This window comes from Marmota monax, unplaced genomic scaffold (genome assembly GCF_021218885.2).
Source record: "Marmota monax isolate L192 unplaced genomic scaffold, Marmota_monax_Labrador192_F-V1.1 WCK01_AAM20220418_F8-fsc00204, whole genome shotgun sequence".
Classification (NCBI taxonomy): domain Eukaryota; kingdom Metazoa; phylum Chordata; class Mammalia; order Rodentia; family Sciuridae; genus Marmota; species Marmota monax.
The window spans coordinates 2,896,747-2,909,398 of NW_026695247.1; the positions used below are offsets into that span (position 1 = coordinate 2,896,747).

The 12,652-nt window shown below is 43.9% G+C and overlaps 2 protein-coding genes and 1 pseudogene across 2 annotated transcripts in view; 2 read left to right on the forward strand and 1 right to left on the reverse strand.

Moving 5' to 3' along the window:
* Positions 1 to 533, reverse strand: part of Septin10 (septin 10) — a 62,771-nt gene extending 62,238 nt beyond the window's left edge. The window contains exon 1 of the mRNA XM_046420246.2: positions 128 to 533. Coding sequence (XP_046276202.1) covers positions 128 to 148 — 21 coding nt within the window. The 5' untranslated portion in view covers positions 149 to 533. The remainder of the gene's footprint in view (positions 1 to 127) is intronic.
* A 154-nt stretch (positions 534 to 687) lies between these two features.
* Positions 688 to 5,035, forward strand: Sowahc (sosondowah ankyrin repeat domain family member C). Its single transcript, XM_046420245.2, has one exon. The coding sequence runs from the start codon at positions 848 to 850 to the stop codon at positions 2,435 to 2,437; it is 1,590 nt and encodes a 529-aa protein (XP_046276201.1). The 5' UTR covers positions 688 to 847; the 3' UTR covers positions 2,438 to 5,035.
* A 4,611-nt stretch (positions 5,036 to 9,646) lies between these two features.
* Positions 9,647 to 11,575, forward strand: LOC124076390 (small ribosomal subunit protein uS19-like; annotated as a pseudogene).
* The last annotated feature ends 1,077 nt before the right edge of the window (positions 11,576 to 12,652 follow it).

Sequence of the window (12,652 nt, forward strand, 5' to 3'; positions counted from 1 at the left end):
CCAGGGAGGAGCGCGGATCACAATCCCAGCCCGACCACAGGCGGCCAGGAGGGCGGAGGCTGAGCAAGTGCCCTAGGGGCGCGCGTCCCCGGAGCCCTCGGCAGAGGGTGGAGGGTGGCGAACTCACCGGGCGCTGCGCCTCTTCCATCGATCCAGGTTGGAGGCAGCCAAGCGGCGGTTTCAGACCTGGCCCGGGAAGACGCAGGCCAGGCAGGCCGGGTTGGGCGTGACCCGAGAGGAACCACCCGCGGGGCTCGGGATGGGCAGGGCCGGCGCGCGGCCGGGGCCGCCCCACGGGCGGGGGTGGCCTCGGCTGCTGGGCTCAGGGTGGGGCGTGGCCAAGCCCCTGGGGCCGCGGGGACCCGCCATTGACCACGCCAAACGTTTCCCGCGCGCCCGGCAAGCCCCCTCAAAGGAGTGCCTCTCAACGTTTTCGAGGACTTAAAAGTAGGTGCGGGGGCGAGGGTGAATGAAGGAAAGTTGAGACAGGGAGAAGTAGACGTGAGGAGAAACGTCCCCACGATTCAGGCAGCTGGCGGGAACGGCGTTTGTGGACCCGCACACAGAGACCGGAAGTGGGCGGGGCCGCCAGCGACCGGCGGGAGCCGAGATTGCAGCCCTCCGCGGAGACAGGAAATGGGCGGGCTTGAGGGAGGGGCCAACAGGCTGGGCGGGGCTGCCGGGGGCGTGTCTGCCCGGGCGCGGCTGGGGCCAGGCGGTGTCTGAGTCCTGACTGCGAACGCCGCAGCCGGGAGCCGCGGGAGCTCTCCGGCTTCCCGGAGCTCCGACCGCGCTGTGATGGGGCCGGGCTGAGCCGCCCGCCGACGGAGAACCAGAGCAGCGGCGGATGGAGGGGCCAGCAGAGCTGGGCCCCGAGGCCGTGTTAGCCTTCCTCTCGGAACATGGGGGACGAGCCCGGCAGGCCGAACTGGTGGACCACTTTAGGGGCGTCCTGGGCGGTGAGCCAGAGCAGCGCGCCCGTGCCCGCGCCCGTTTTAAGGAGCTGGTCAACGCCGTGGCCACAGTCCGCACAGATCCCGCCGATGGCGCCAAGTATGTTTACCTCAAGAAGAGGTTCTGCTCCGGGTCCACGCCACCAGAGGCCGCGCCTCCCGGAGACCCGCCTCACATCGAGGTGACCGCGGAGACTGAAGCCCCAGACCCCCCGACTGGGTCCGGGGAAGGCGGCCCGCGCCCAAAGGCAGCGGGCTCCGAGGCGGTGGACCCCGAGGCGCCCCCCGAGCAGGGCCGGGAGCCGAGCGATCCCGAGCGCCCGAGCGCCGCTCCAGGGCAGCCTCCGAACAGCGGCGCCCGGAGGAAGAACTCCAGGCGCGGCGTCCAGGCCCTACCCCAGATGCCTGTCCCGGGCCCCAGCGAGGACCTGGATCCCCCTCCGCACGGCTGCGAGGAGGCGGACCCCAGCAGCTCCCTTGGAGGGCCCACCACCCCGAGATCTGCCCGCCAGAACTTCCGGGACCTGGTGATGGGCAGCTCCCCGCAACTGAAGAGGAGCGTGTGTCCTGGGGGCAGCAGCCCTGGAAGCTCCTCTGGGGGAGGTCGCGGCAGAGGCGGGGGCGACTCGGATAGCGCGTCGGTGGCTTCGTCGTCCGCCGAGGAGGAGAGCAGTGGCGGCGGCTCAGTGACCCTGGACCCCCTGGAGCACGCCTGGATGCTCTCGGCCTCGGACGGCAAGTGGGACAGCCTAGAAGGTCTGCTTACCTGCGAGCCCGGCCTCCTGACCAAGCGAGACTTCATCACCGGCTTCACCTGTCTGCACTGGGCCGCCAAGCACGGCCGGCAAGAGCTCCTGGCCCTGCTGGTCAGCTTCGCTAACAAACACCAGCTGCCGGTGAACATCAACGCCAGGACGAGCGCCGGCTACACCGCCCTGCACTTGGCAGCTATGCACGGACACGTGGAGGTAGTCAAGTTACTTGTGGGGGCCTACGACGCAGACGTGGACATCAGGGACTACAGCGGGAAAAAGGCCTCTCAGTACCTGAGTCAGAGTATCGCGGAGGAGATTAAGAACCTGGTGGGAGCCCTGGATGAGGATGATGGGGAGAGCGCTGCTGGTAGCGGGGGTGGACGTTGGAGACTTTCAAAGGTGCTCCCGTCGCACCTTATCACCTATAAACTCTCTCATGTCTTGGAGGATGCGGGGGATCATCACCACCATCATCACCATCTCCACTTGGCTGAGGGATGGGCTGGAGGCAAAGCAAAGGATCCCGGTCGCAAAGCCTCTAGCAGCTCTAGTGGGCGGATAAAACCCAGACTCAACAAAATCCGCTTCAGAACCCAGATCATCCACACCACACCCACTTTCAGGGACCCAGAGCAGCCGCTGGAGGAAGGGGAAGAGGAGGAGGAACGACCTCTTAAAGGCCACTCATCCTCATTCAAATTAAGACCGAAGTCCAATGTGTTTGGGTAAAAATAATTTCTTTTAGAAATGCTAAGGTTTGTTTGTCTTCAGGATAGAATATTAGAATACTGGAGTAAGGAAAGGAGACCAGAAAAAAAAAAAAATTGATGCATTCTTTTGTGAGGGATTGTGATGGGCAGAGAGGAATTCCCCTCCAGCTAGCTTTCTGGGTGAAGTAGATTTCTTTATTAATTGATTGATCATACATTGACCTCTGCCTCTTCCCATTCCACCCCTCTGACCTGTGGTCCCTTTTTCTGAGGATTAGAAATATATCTAGGGGGACTGAATTGATAACTGAATTCCTTTGTTTTAACGGATACAATGTTGCACTTTTTATGTATCTATTTTTCTAAGTGGTTACTCTCTCAAGAACAACAAAAATGCAAATTGTAATGAAACTGGTGAACAAAACTACATGCTGCCCTGTACTTTTAGTAATTGCTTCTAAAGGCACTACTGAAGGCAAGATCAGAGTTGAGATGCAAAAGTACTGAGTAGAGAATAATGTAAGTAAAATGGGAATCCTGTTGGCAATCTATTCGTATTGCAAGTAGCAGGTTAGTTATTATTTTTTAAAGCAATTTCAGTTTTAATCACTGAACAAAGAATTAAGCAACAGTCACTTTTAAGTTAATCTGTACTCTGGATTTCACCTATCTTAACTCCACTGCACTCAAGTATTACGGTACATTATTTATAACTACACCTTCTTGTTTAAAGAGAACACTCAGCAGCATATATGTGTTTGAATAAAATATTGCCTCTCATTCTGATTGACACTTAATTTGTTTTCCTATTTTGAAAGTCTGTTTGTTAGGATTTGTGTTCTGAGGAATCATACAACCATTGGTTCTCTTTTGTTTGACATAACCCTAATGGTGCTTAAGCAGAAACCATTTCTGGTTTAGACAATTGGAATAAGAAGAAAAAAAAGGCATAAATATTAGCGAACCAATGCTTCTATGAAGTAATTATTTAATCAACTTACTGCTTAATGATTCTTGGGTAAGAGACTTTTATTTTACTAATACACTCACAGTTTCTATGCTTTGTGCAACATTTTGCAATTGTTTAAAATAGTAAGTCAATTTTCTTACCTTTCTTTGAATATATTCAAAGAGCTATACTGTAGTTACTGAAAAGCTGGGTGTTAAATCTGCCCAGTTAAAAATGGCACTTTATATAAGGAAAAGAGTAGAGATGGAACTATTTCCATATTTAAATGCTGCTAGCTATTGAATTCCTTTGTATATAAGTGAAAAATACCATTCATTAAAATTAAAGACTTGTTTAAGTATGATTATTAATTACATTTCACTCATTTGTGTGAGAGTAAATGGCTTTATAATTATTACTTCAAGATTTATCTCACAAGCATATTAAGTCTTTTCATTAATAAGTTTAGAAATTTTCATAGGGGATAAATTTGATCAAGGCCTTTTCCCTTAGTCTTTTTATTCTCCTGATATTGAAACTTAAGTTGATACACCCTACAGGACAGAGGAGTGAGAAAATAGCTTGCAGAGTGAATCCAGGAATGCATTGCACATAGCCTCAACATTTAAAGTTCTTAGATCTTTAATTTCCCAAGACATAGAAATTGGTAACAAATTTGTCACATCTGTCTGTAGATGGCAGTTGGATTTGTTTAAAGATGAATAAAAAATATTCACATAAAACATAAATGATTATCCATTTGTGTGCCCTCACTTTTGTTTTAGGATTGGGAAATGGACCATGTACATTTGAGAAGTGCTTTCATTCACATTTATGGGTGAAAAAAACAATGTAATTTTCTGTAATTGAAAATAGGTTCCTTGAGAGTGCAAAACAGTCTGATTCTACATATTACCTGTGTCTTATATAAGAATAAGCTACAACTTCCCATTGAGGAATCTTAAATTTCATAGACATGTATAGCTATGGCAACTATAGGAGTAGACACTTCAGAACCTTCTGAAGATACTGTTGAACAGTCAGCATTAATCTCTTAAAGATATATTAGTAACTATGCACAAAATCTATAATTTGCTAGGTCTTCAGAGATTATCAGTACATCATTTAACTTGCTCTTCACACCAAAGATAAATTTTCTGGTAAAATAATATTTTAAATTTTCAAAAAGTCATTCCCAAAAGGGGGAACTATGGTAACATTCTTTTTCACATGTGATTGTGTGCAGTAAGTGTAGCATTTTCAGCTACTGAACTCTACATTCCTGTTTTTCAGTTTCCTAATCACGATTATAAAAAACAAATAATTTGAGAATTTAATATTCATAGAATTATGCCTACCGTTAAACACTTAGATATGTCAAACACTTAGATGTTTATTGACATGAGAGTGGTAAAAAAAACACAGGTATGTTCATGTGTTTCTTATGGGTACACTTGAAACTAGTGAATGTTTGTCTCAATTTATTTTTGTGGTATGTAAAATGCAACTAGCTTATAGTTAAAAATCTGGTACTAGTTTATTCATACCTAAAATGTTGGAGTCTAGGATGCCTTGTCTCTCATTTTTTGAGTAAGTGAAAGTTTGGGAGTTTGAGAATGTAAACTCTGTAAAGTTTGTTTTTGTCAAAATAAAAGGTTCACACTAAAATTTCTCTCTGAATTGTCTTAATTTCAATAGTTGTTTAGCCATTTTACATATACTGTGTTTTATGGTTCAAAAAAATGCTTTTTGAAGATTGTATTTCCCTTTTCCTACCCTTAAGGTCACCGCCCACATGTTGCTTATTCACAGATAAAAATGAGGTTTGATGGCTGTTCAGGGTCACACAGTAAATGGCAGTAAGATCTTCAGAGTCTACTTTTCCATATTGTTAACCATCCTGCACTTCGAATTGTCAGATTTTTAGCAAAACTGATGATGTACTCAGCAGCACTGATGGAGGAATCCACATGAAGACAGGTAGGATGTCTGCCACTACCTTTTTTTAAAGTTGTATATGGACATATCTTTATTTTGTTTATTTATTTTTATGTGGTGCTGAGGAATCCAATGCCTCACATGTTTGAGGCATGTGCTCTACCGCTGAGCTACAACTCCAGCCCCTGCCACTACCTTTTAAAAAGAAAACAAACTGTGAATTGGACACACACTATCTGCTGTAAACTCTCCCTACCCATATCCAGCCTTAAGGCAGATGTGGAACTGATTTTTTCCCTTTTCTTCAATATCCATTTTCTTCAAGCATCCAATGTTAATTCATTTCCTCATCAAGGCTGCCTTTGATCTCTAATTTACAAAATTCATCTGTATCACATCGAAAAGGAATGTGGGAATCCTTGGTGTAATTGTCCACTATTGTTCTCTCTTAGGGAGATCCCACAATGATTGCTGCTGTAGTTTTTGTTGTTGTTTTATGAAAATCCATATTATGTTTTTTACTATATCTATAGGATTAGTAAAATTTTTGTGTTTCTAGACCCAAGTCTTTTTTTTAGCAGTACCTGTTTTAAAAGGAGTCATTGATCAATTCAAGTAATTGAAGATATCTTTGAAATTTTTATCAAAAAATCGTTAACTCTTCTAAATCAATAGCTTTATTTTATTTGAAGTTCTTTTTATGGTTAATGCCAAAAGTAAATGCCCTTTTAATTTACTACAAACCAGTGCCCCTTTGATGATGAGTCATATCTTCATAAAGTAATTATTAGAAGACTGGGAGGTGATTCTATGTGTTTGTTTCTCAAGATATAGCAGAAGAGTTCTTTTATATCACTCTGTGATCCACCATCCCACCCTAAGAACAGCACTCTCACGTTACCATACCTTTTTCTTCTTGATCTTTAACTGTTAACTTCATCTCAGTTAACTGGCTTCACCATTTTGTTAATAAATTGCCTATTTTTTCACACAATTGGTTAGGAATGTATGGCAAATGTCCCCCTCTAGGACAGTACCTGACAGGTTAAAGATACTCCATAAGTGGGTCTTTAAATGGAAAACATTTGATAGTCATAGCCTATTGTAGATAAATCAACAATGTGTATTCATGTTAAATAAAGGCATTTCTCATCCAACGCAGCTCTTAAATGCCAGCCAACTACCTCATCTGCAGCTTAGCCAAAAGAACAGTTATTTATTCTAATCCTGGAAGTAAAATTGGCTTTATTAGGACTTTGATTTGTTAGTAATTTAAGAGGTTTTCAAAACTAAATTTGACTCTATGAAAGATCTATCTTACAAGCTGACTTGTAACTGGCCTTAATTATTCTAAGTACTTTAAGGAACATTACAGACTATATATTCTGTGAAACCCTGAGGAGCAAATGCATAGAGAAATGAAGCTTAGTTGAGCATAGAGAATTTTCTAATAATCATTTTAAATATATCATGGACAGCCTCATGAAATAGAACACTCAGCCTTTGGCAATGTTGGGTCAGAGCTTAAGGGAACACTTGAAAAGTTAAAAACAGATCATTTTTAAGCACCCTTCTTAGGGATTCTTTCTCAAGAGATACTGTTCTATATCTATTCTGTCCAAAGCTTTAGCCAAAGGCAGCCTGACTTAGAATGAAATTAACCAGCTCTTCACCAATTGGGTGAAATAGGATCATGGTAGTTGGTTTTGTTTTGTTTTTTAATGTTTTATTCATTGTTGATGGACCTTTATTTATTTATATGTAGTGCTGAGAACTGAACTCGAACCCAGTGCCTCACACATGCCAGGCAAGCACTCTACCACAGAGCCACAAACCCAGTTTTGTAACCCAACTTTTTGTTGTTTTGATCAAAGAACCTAGAATTCCCCTTTAGAATTCTTTTCTGGGGTTTGATGTTGCTTAATAGTAGAGCACTTGCCTAGTGTGCATGAAGCCCTGGCTTCTAACCCTAACACTGCAAAAAGCAAAAACAATAACACAAAAATTTCTCTGGATCTCTAAACTGCTTTGAATTTAACAGTCTAGAAATAGAATTGAACGTAAGTGATATTTTTGTGGAAATTTCCAGTATTGCTAAATGTGACCTTAGAGTTTGCAGTGAATAGACAGTTACTTGATTGTAGTAAGCTATTCAAATATAGGGTTGTATGTTAAGTCTACACTAAGGAGATCCTAAAACTGGCTAGGGATTTTCTTTGGCTGTATGAAAAGTATGGTTTATACTTTCAAGAAGCTTACTCCGTGTGACAGGTGTGGTTGTAAGTACCTTATAATAACCAGGCTGTTTAATTCTCACAATACCTCTGTCTTTTTGATTCTATTATCTATGTTTTATTGATGAGGAATTAAGATTCAAAGACCCTAGCCACTGCTTAATCAAGTTCACATAGCTATTCTTAGAAGACAAAGCTTTGAGCTCAAATCAGCTTCCATCCTAGGTTTGTGGTAAAGCACTCAATCCCACCACTTCTCTGGGGACATAAGAGACAGTCAACTGATCCAAAGCTTACAAGACAACCACATCTTGATGTGGAAATCTTATACTACTATGTAAGAAAAGAAGAAAACCACAAAGAAGCATCAGTGATGACAAGAGTAATGTCTTTAACACTAAAAATATAGCTTCACATTGAGAAGATTAAGACTGGGTTTTTATTTTATTTTATTTATTTTTGTTGGGGGCAGGTACCAGGGATTGAACTCGGCACTCAACCACTAAGCCACATCTCCAGCCCTATTTTGTATTTTATTTAGAGAGAGGGTTTTACTGAATTGCTTAGCATCTTGTGGTTGCTGAACTCTGGATCCTCCTGCCTCAGCCTTGTGTGCCACTGGGATAATAGGCACGAACCACTGCACCCAGCTGGAGTTTTATTTATTTATTTATTTATCTATCTATTTATTATTTATTTATTTAAGGTAAAATTCATTTGGGTCATGGAAGAATGTTTCATTAGCTCAGAAGAGTGGAGTTGCTAAAATGTTTGAGATGTGTTCATGTGTTTTTCCTTACCTCCCCTCTCTCTGGCCCCAAACCACCTTGTCTGAGCACTTAAGCATCAATAGAAGAGCTCAGATCCACTCCCACATAATCAAGAGACCAAAAGCCATTTTGGAAGAAAACAGTTTTGTACCATAAACTGATACATCTGTAGTCCACAATCTCAGTTTTGATCATTCATTTTAGAAAAAGTGGGAGTTTATCTTTACTACAAAAGGCTTCTATATTCATGTTTTTAAGAAAAGAATCTTTAAGTATATTAGCTTCAATGTTTGCAAAGTGTTCCTAAAAATCAGTCACTTGCTACACCTTTGATGCCCAGTTAACTATGTGTGGACTTCAAATGAATAAAAGTATTTTGCTTTAGTTTATTAACTATTTTCATATTAAAATGTACTATATGGTCATGCATTTACTCAAATGACACTATAGCAGTAAATCATTTATATCAGTCTTTACTACATCCAATGTAGATATTGAGTAAGTGTGTATGGGCAAGATAGCATTTAGATTCTCTCCTCTAAAGGACACAACTATGAGGTTTCAAAGACGAGAATTCTACCTGTTACAGTTTGGCCTCCAAGGAGGTTTTGTTTAGGACCTCAATCCATCTCAATGTCTACTGTCTCCATTTCTAAAAGATTTTCAAGTGAACATCTATCTGGTCATGCCATCCCTGTGTCTTAAACTACCAAAAAGCCTTCCATTATACAGCCTGGTGCACTTTTGAGCCTCAGGGGCCTCACCTGGGTGTTCTCACCCCCCACACACCCAAACTTCAGACACTCAAGCTTCTTGTAGTTCTCAGAATACACTGTGCTCTTTGTAGCCTCTGGTCTGTCTTTCTCAAGCTGCATTGATAGCTGGGACAGGCTTGCTTTGGCAGTTTTGCTGTCTGTAAATCCCTACGGGCTTCTTTTTGGTCCCACGCACTCAGTGGCATTCTCCTCTGTGCCCCTGCGTGGGCCATTGCCTTCTTTGCCAACTGTCTGACTGTTCTCCACAGCAGATGTCTTTGCTATCTCCAGTCATTCCTGACTCATGCTTGCACTCCACAGCCACTTGCTTATGGGTTCAAGAAGGGAACAATTCTTCTTACCCGCTGGCCTCCTGCAGACTACTTTTGGTGCCACAACTTTGGGATCTCTAGGAGGGGGACATATATGGAGCTTCTTTTAACCAAACTCTAGACTGGTCCCAGTGGTTGGCTGTTGGCAAATGACCCTGGTATCTGCACAGCTGGATGTTATTGGACTAAACGTGATCCCACCCTGATTATCTTCCCCAGTGTCTTGCCCAGGAAACCAACATATTGATGGATGAAGGTGTTCTCCAGTGAAGGGTACTATGGGAGAATTCCTTTCAGGAGAGGTAATTCCTTAATCCATAACCAACTACTAGAAAACCATGATTCCTCATCCAAAAGCTGGGATACCACCTTGGAAGTAAAAAATCAATCTCCCAAAGAAACTTCAAAAACTAGGTTGGTAAATTTGGGGTAGGGGAAGGAAAGGAGGAGAGAGAGAGACAGCCCAGCCCAGGTGAGTCTGGACAGCCCCAGGACACTCGCATAGAGGTTGGGCAGGGTCTACCCCTAGAGTCACCTTGGTGCAACTGAACTCCACAGGAATGTGATGATTCTGCATGCTGCGCAGCTAGTGAAGGGCCAGGGTCTGCCTCAGGCACTAATAGACATACAGGGCACACAGGTGGTTCGAAAATGTTCAAAAGAGGCCGTGGGGCTGGGGTTGTGGCTCAGTGATAGAGCACTCGACTAGCAAGTGTGAAGCACTGGGTTCAATCCTCAGCACCACATAAAAATAAATGAATAAAATAAAGGTATTGTGTTTATTTACAACTAAAAAAAAATATTTTAAAAAAGAGGCCACGGATAGTGGTCTGAGGCTGAGACAAAAATAAATACCATGGTTCAGCTCCTCTTACAAAGTTGTTTTGAGATAAACTTCACTCTGGGGCTGTCCCTGGGAAAGTTAGTAGGTATGTTAGACAGCTTTCATTTACTATAACAAATATATTGTTGTAGTGACAAACGAGGCAAGGCTCCGAAGACAGCAGGAAACGGTTTTATTTGGCTGCAGCCAGGTTCAGAGGGCACAGCCTTTGCTGTAATCAGTCAATCCCCTGAACCCCGAGTTCAGGGAGTTTCAGAAGTTTATACCCAGCATGTAAGGGGAGGGGCTCAGAAGTTCACAGTCTGCAGAAGTTCACATAAAAGCAGCTTTTTCCTTCACTGTTGTGGGCAAGTTAACCCTTCAAGGACCACACCTGAGAAGGGGAGAGCTTCTTCTCCCCTTTCTTTCTTCCCCCTGCCAGCTGTTACCATGGAGCCCAGTTGGTATCTTCTTCTTATCTTAAAAAATGTATACATCTCTGTGAAGCCCAGCTCAAGGCCAGAAGCCTCCTTAGCACATTTCTACAAACTACTATACTGGATAAACTTGTGAAAATTTATTAAGGGGTTGTCCAGCACCTGGGGTGCTGGTATCTTCCTGGCCAGTGGCCAAGCTAAACAGGGCAACAGGAAAATAGGAAATTTACCCATATTGAACTTTTTCTCAGAGACTCTTTGGCTGACAGTCCCCAAATCAGCCATGGTGAGAATTCCCGGAGAAGCCCAGTTAAGACTTTTTCTGTGGAGAGAGGGGGTGCCACTTCATATGAGATGATCAACATACAACAAAGAAGATAGGATAACTGCGCAGGCACGGGGGTGGGGTGGGGGGTTCTTTTAGGCAGAGGCAGCACTCTGGTGGAAGTGGAGCGCAAGAAGAAGCAGACGTTCTGCAAGTTCATCTGCCGCGGAGTGGACTTCCACCAGCTGCTGGACGTGTCCTCCGGGCAGCTGATGCTGCTGGAGAGCGCACATCAGCGGCGGCGGCTGAACCCAGGCCTGCATCAGAAGATCACTCCTGCTAAAACGCCTGCGCAAGGCCAAAAAGGAGGAGCAAACCATGGAGAAACCAGAGGCGGTGAAGACACACCTGCGGGACATGATCATTTTGCCCAAGATGGTGGGCTCCGTGGTTGGTGTTTACAATGGCAAGACCTTCATCCAGATGGAGATGATCGGACACTACCTGGGCAAGTTTTCTTATCACCCACAAGCCTATGAAGCTCAGCCTGCCTGGCATTGGAGCCACTCACTCGTCCCCCTCCATCCTTCTCAAGTAAGTAGTGTTATGGGAGCTGCTTCAGAAAACCCTCTTAAGTCTGAATTCAAATCAATGGGAGCTTTATTTACCTGGCCAGAGAATGTCACCCACCCATAGAGACTGAAGCTCTGTGGAAGAACAGCAACTTTCTGGCCTGTATCCTGGGAACTTGAAGATGAAAACCACAACTCAGGGGCTTTCCTTAGTGTGTCATGCAAGTAAGCCAATCAGAGAAATTAAAACAATAGTAATGGGGTCCTGCAAGCCCTAAGCAGGACTGGAATTTTCCAGTTAGCAAGCAAGCAAGTACAGAAGCTAGAAAAAAAGGCAATCAGTTTTGCAATTCGGTTAATCACATTTCCAGGTTCAAGCAGGTGCTAGACATCAGTATCCCAGGGTTTGAGCAGCGGTCGGCAGAGTGCACTCAAACCCAGGATGTAGCTCACCCTGACCATCAGTGCATCCTGAATACGGTACAATTTGTGGGGAACAAAGTACAGAAAAACAATTTTTATAAGAAAACAGCTTTCATTTCAGTTTCTCAGAAATAGCTCTTGTAACAGTTTTTATTTTTTATTTTATTTTTTATAGAGGGCAGCAAAATGGAGTCTTAGGCCTATCTATGACAGTTCTTTCTTTATAATTGTCTTATCTCACTTATCATATCTATAATCTATATTTTTTACGAATTTATAACCTATAACTAACACTCTTACTGATTTTATTGATTAATTTACACCACAACAGTAGCCTTCCCAAACAATAAAGACACACACAGATCAAAAAAAAAAAAAAAAAAAAAGGAAATGATTGTTTTGACTTATGAATTGGATATTTCAGTCCATGATGGAGAGGCCCTGCTGTTTTTGAACCTGTAGTGAGGCAGCATATCACAGTGAGAGAGCATGGCAGAGGAAGATGTCATATCATGTGAAACGGGAAGCAAAAAGAGAAAGAGGAAGGAGTTGTGGTTCACTATCCCCTTCAAGGGTACACCTCAATGTCCACAATCTCTTACTAGGCCCCACCTTTTAAGATTTCCACCAGCCTCCCAATAGCGCCACAGGACAGTGACCAAGCCTTCAGCACATGAACCTCTGGAGGACATTCCAAAACCAGAAAGCAGATAGGGGCCATCTCTTCAGGTGGTTT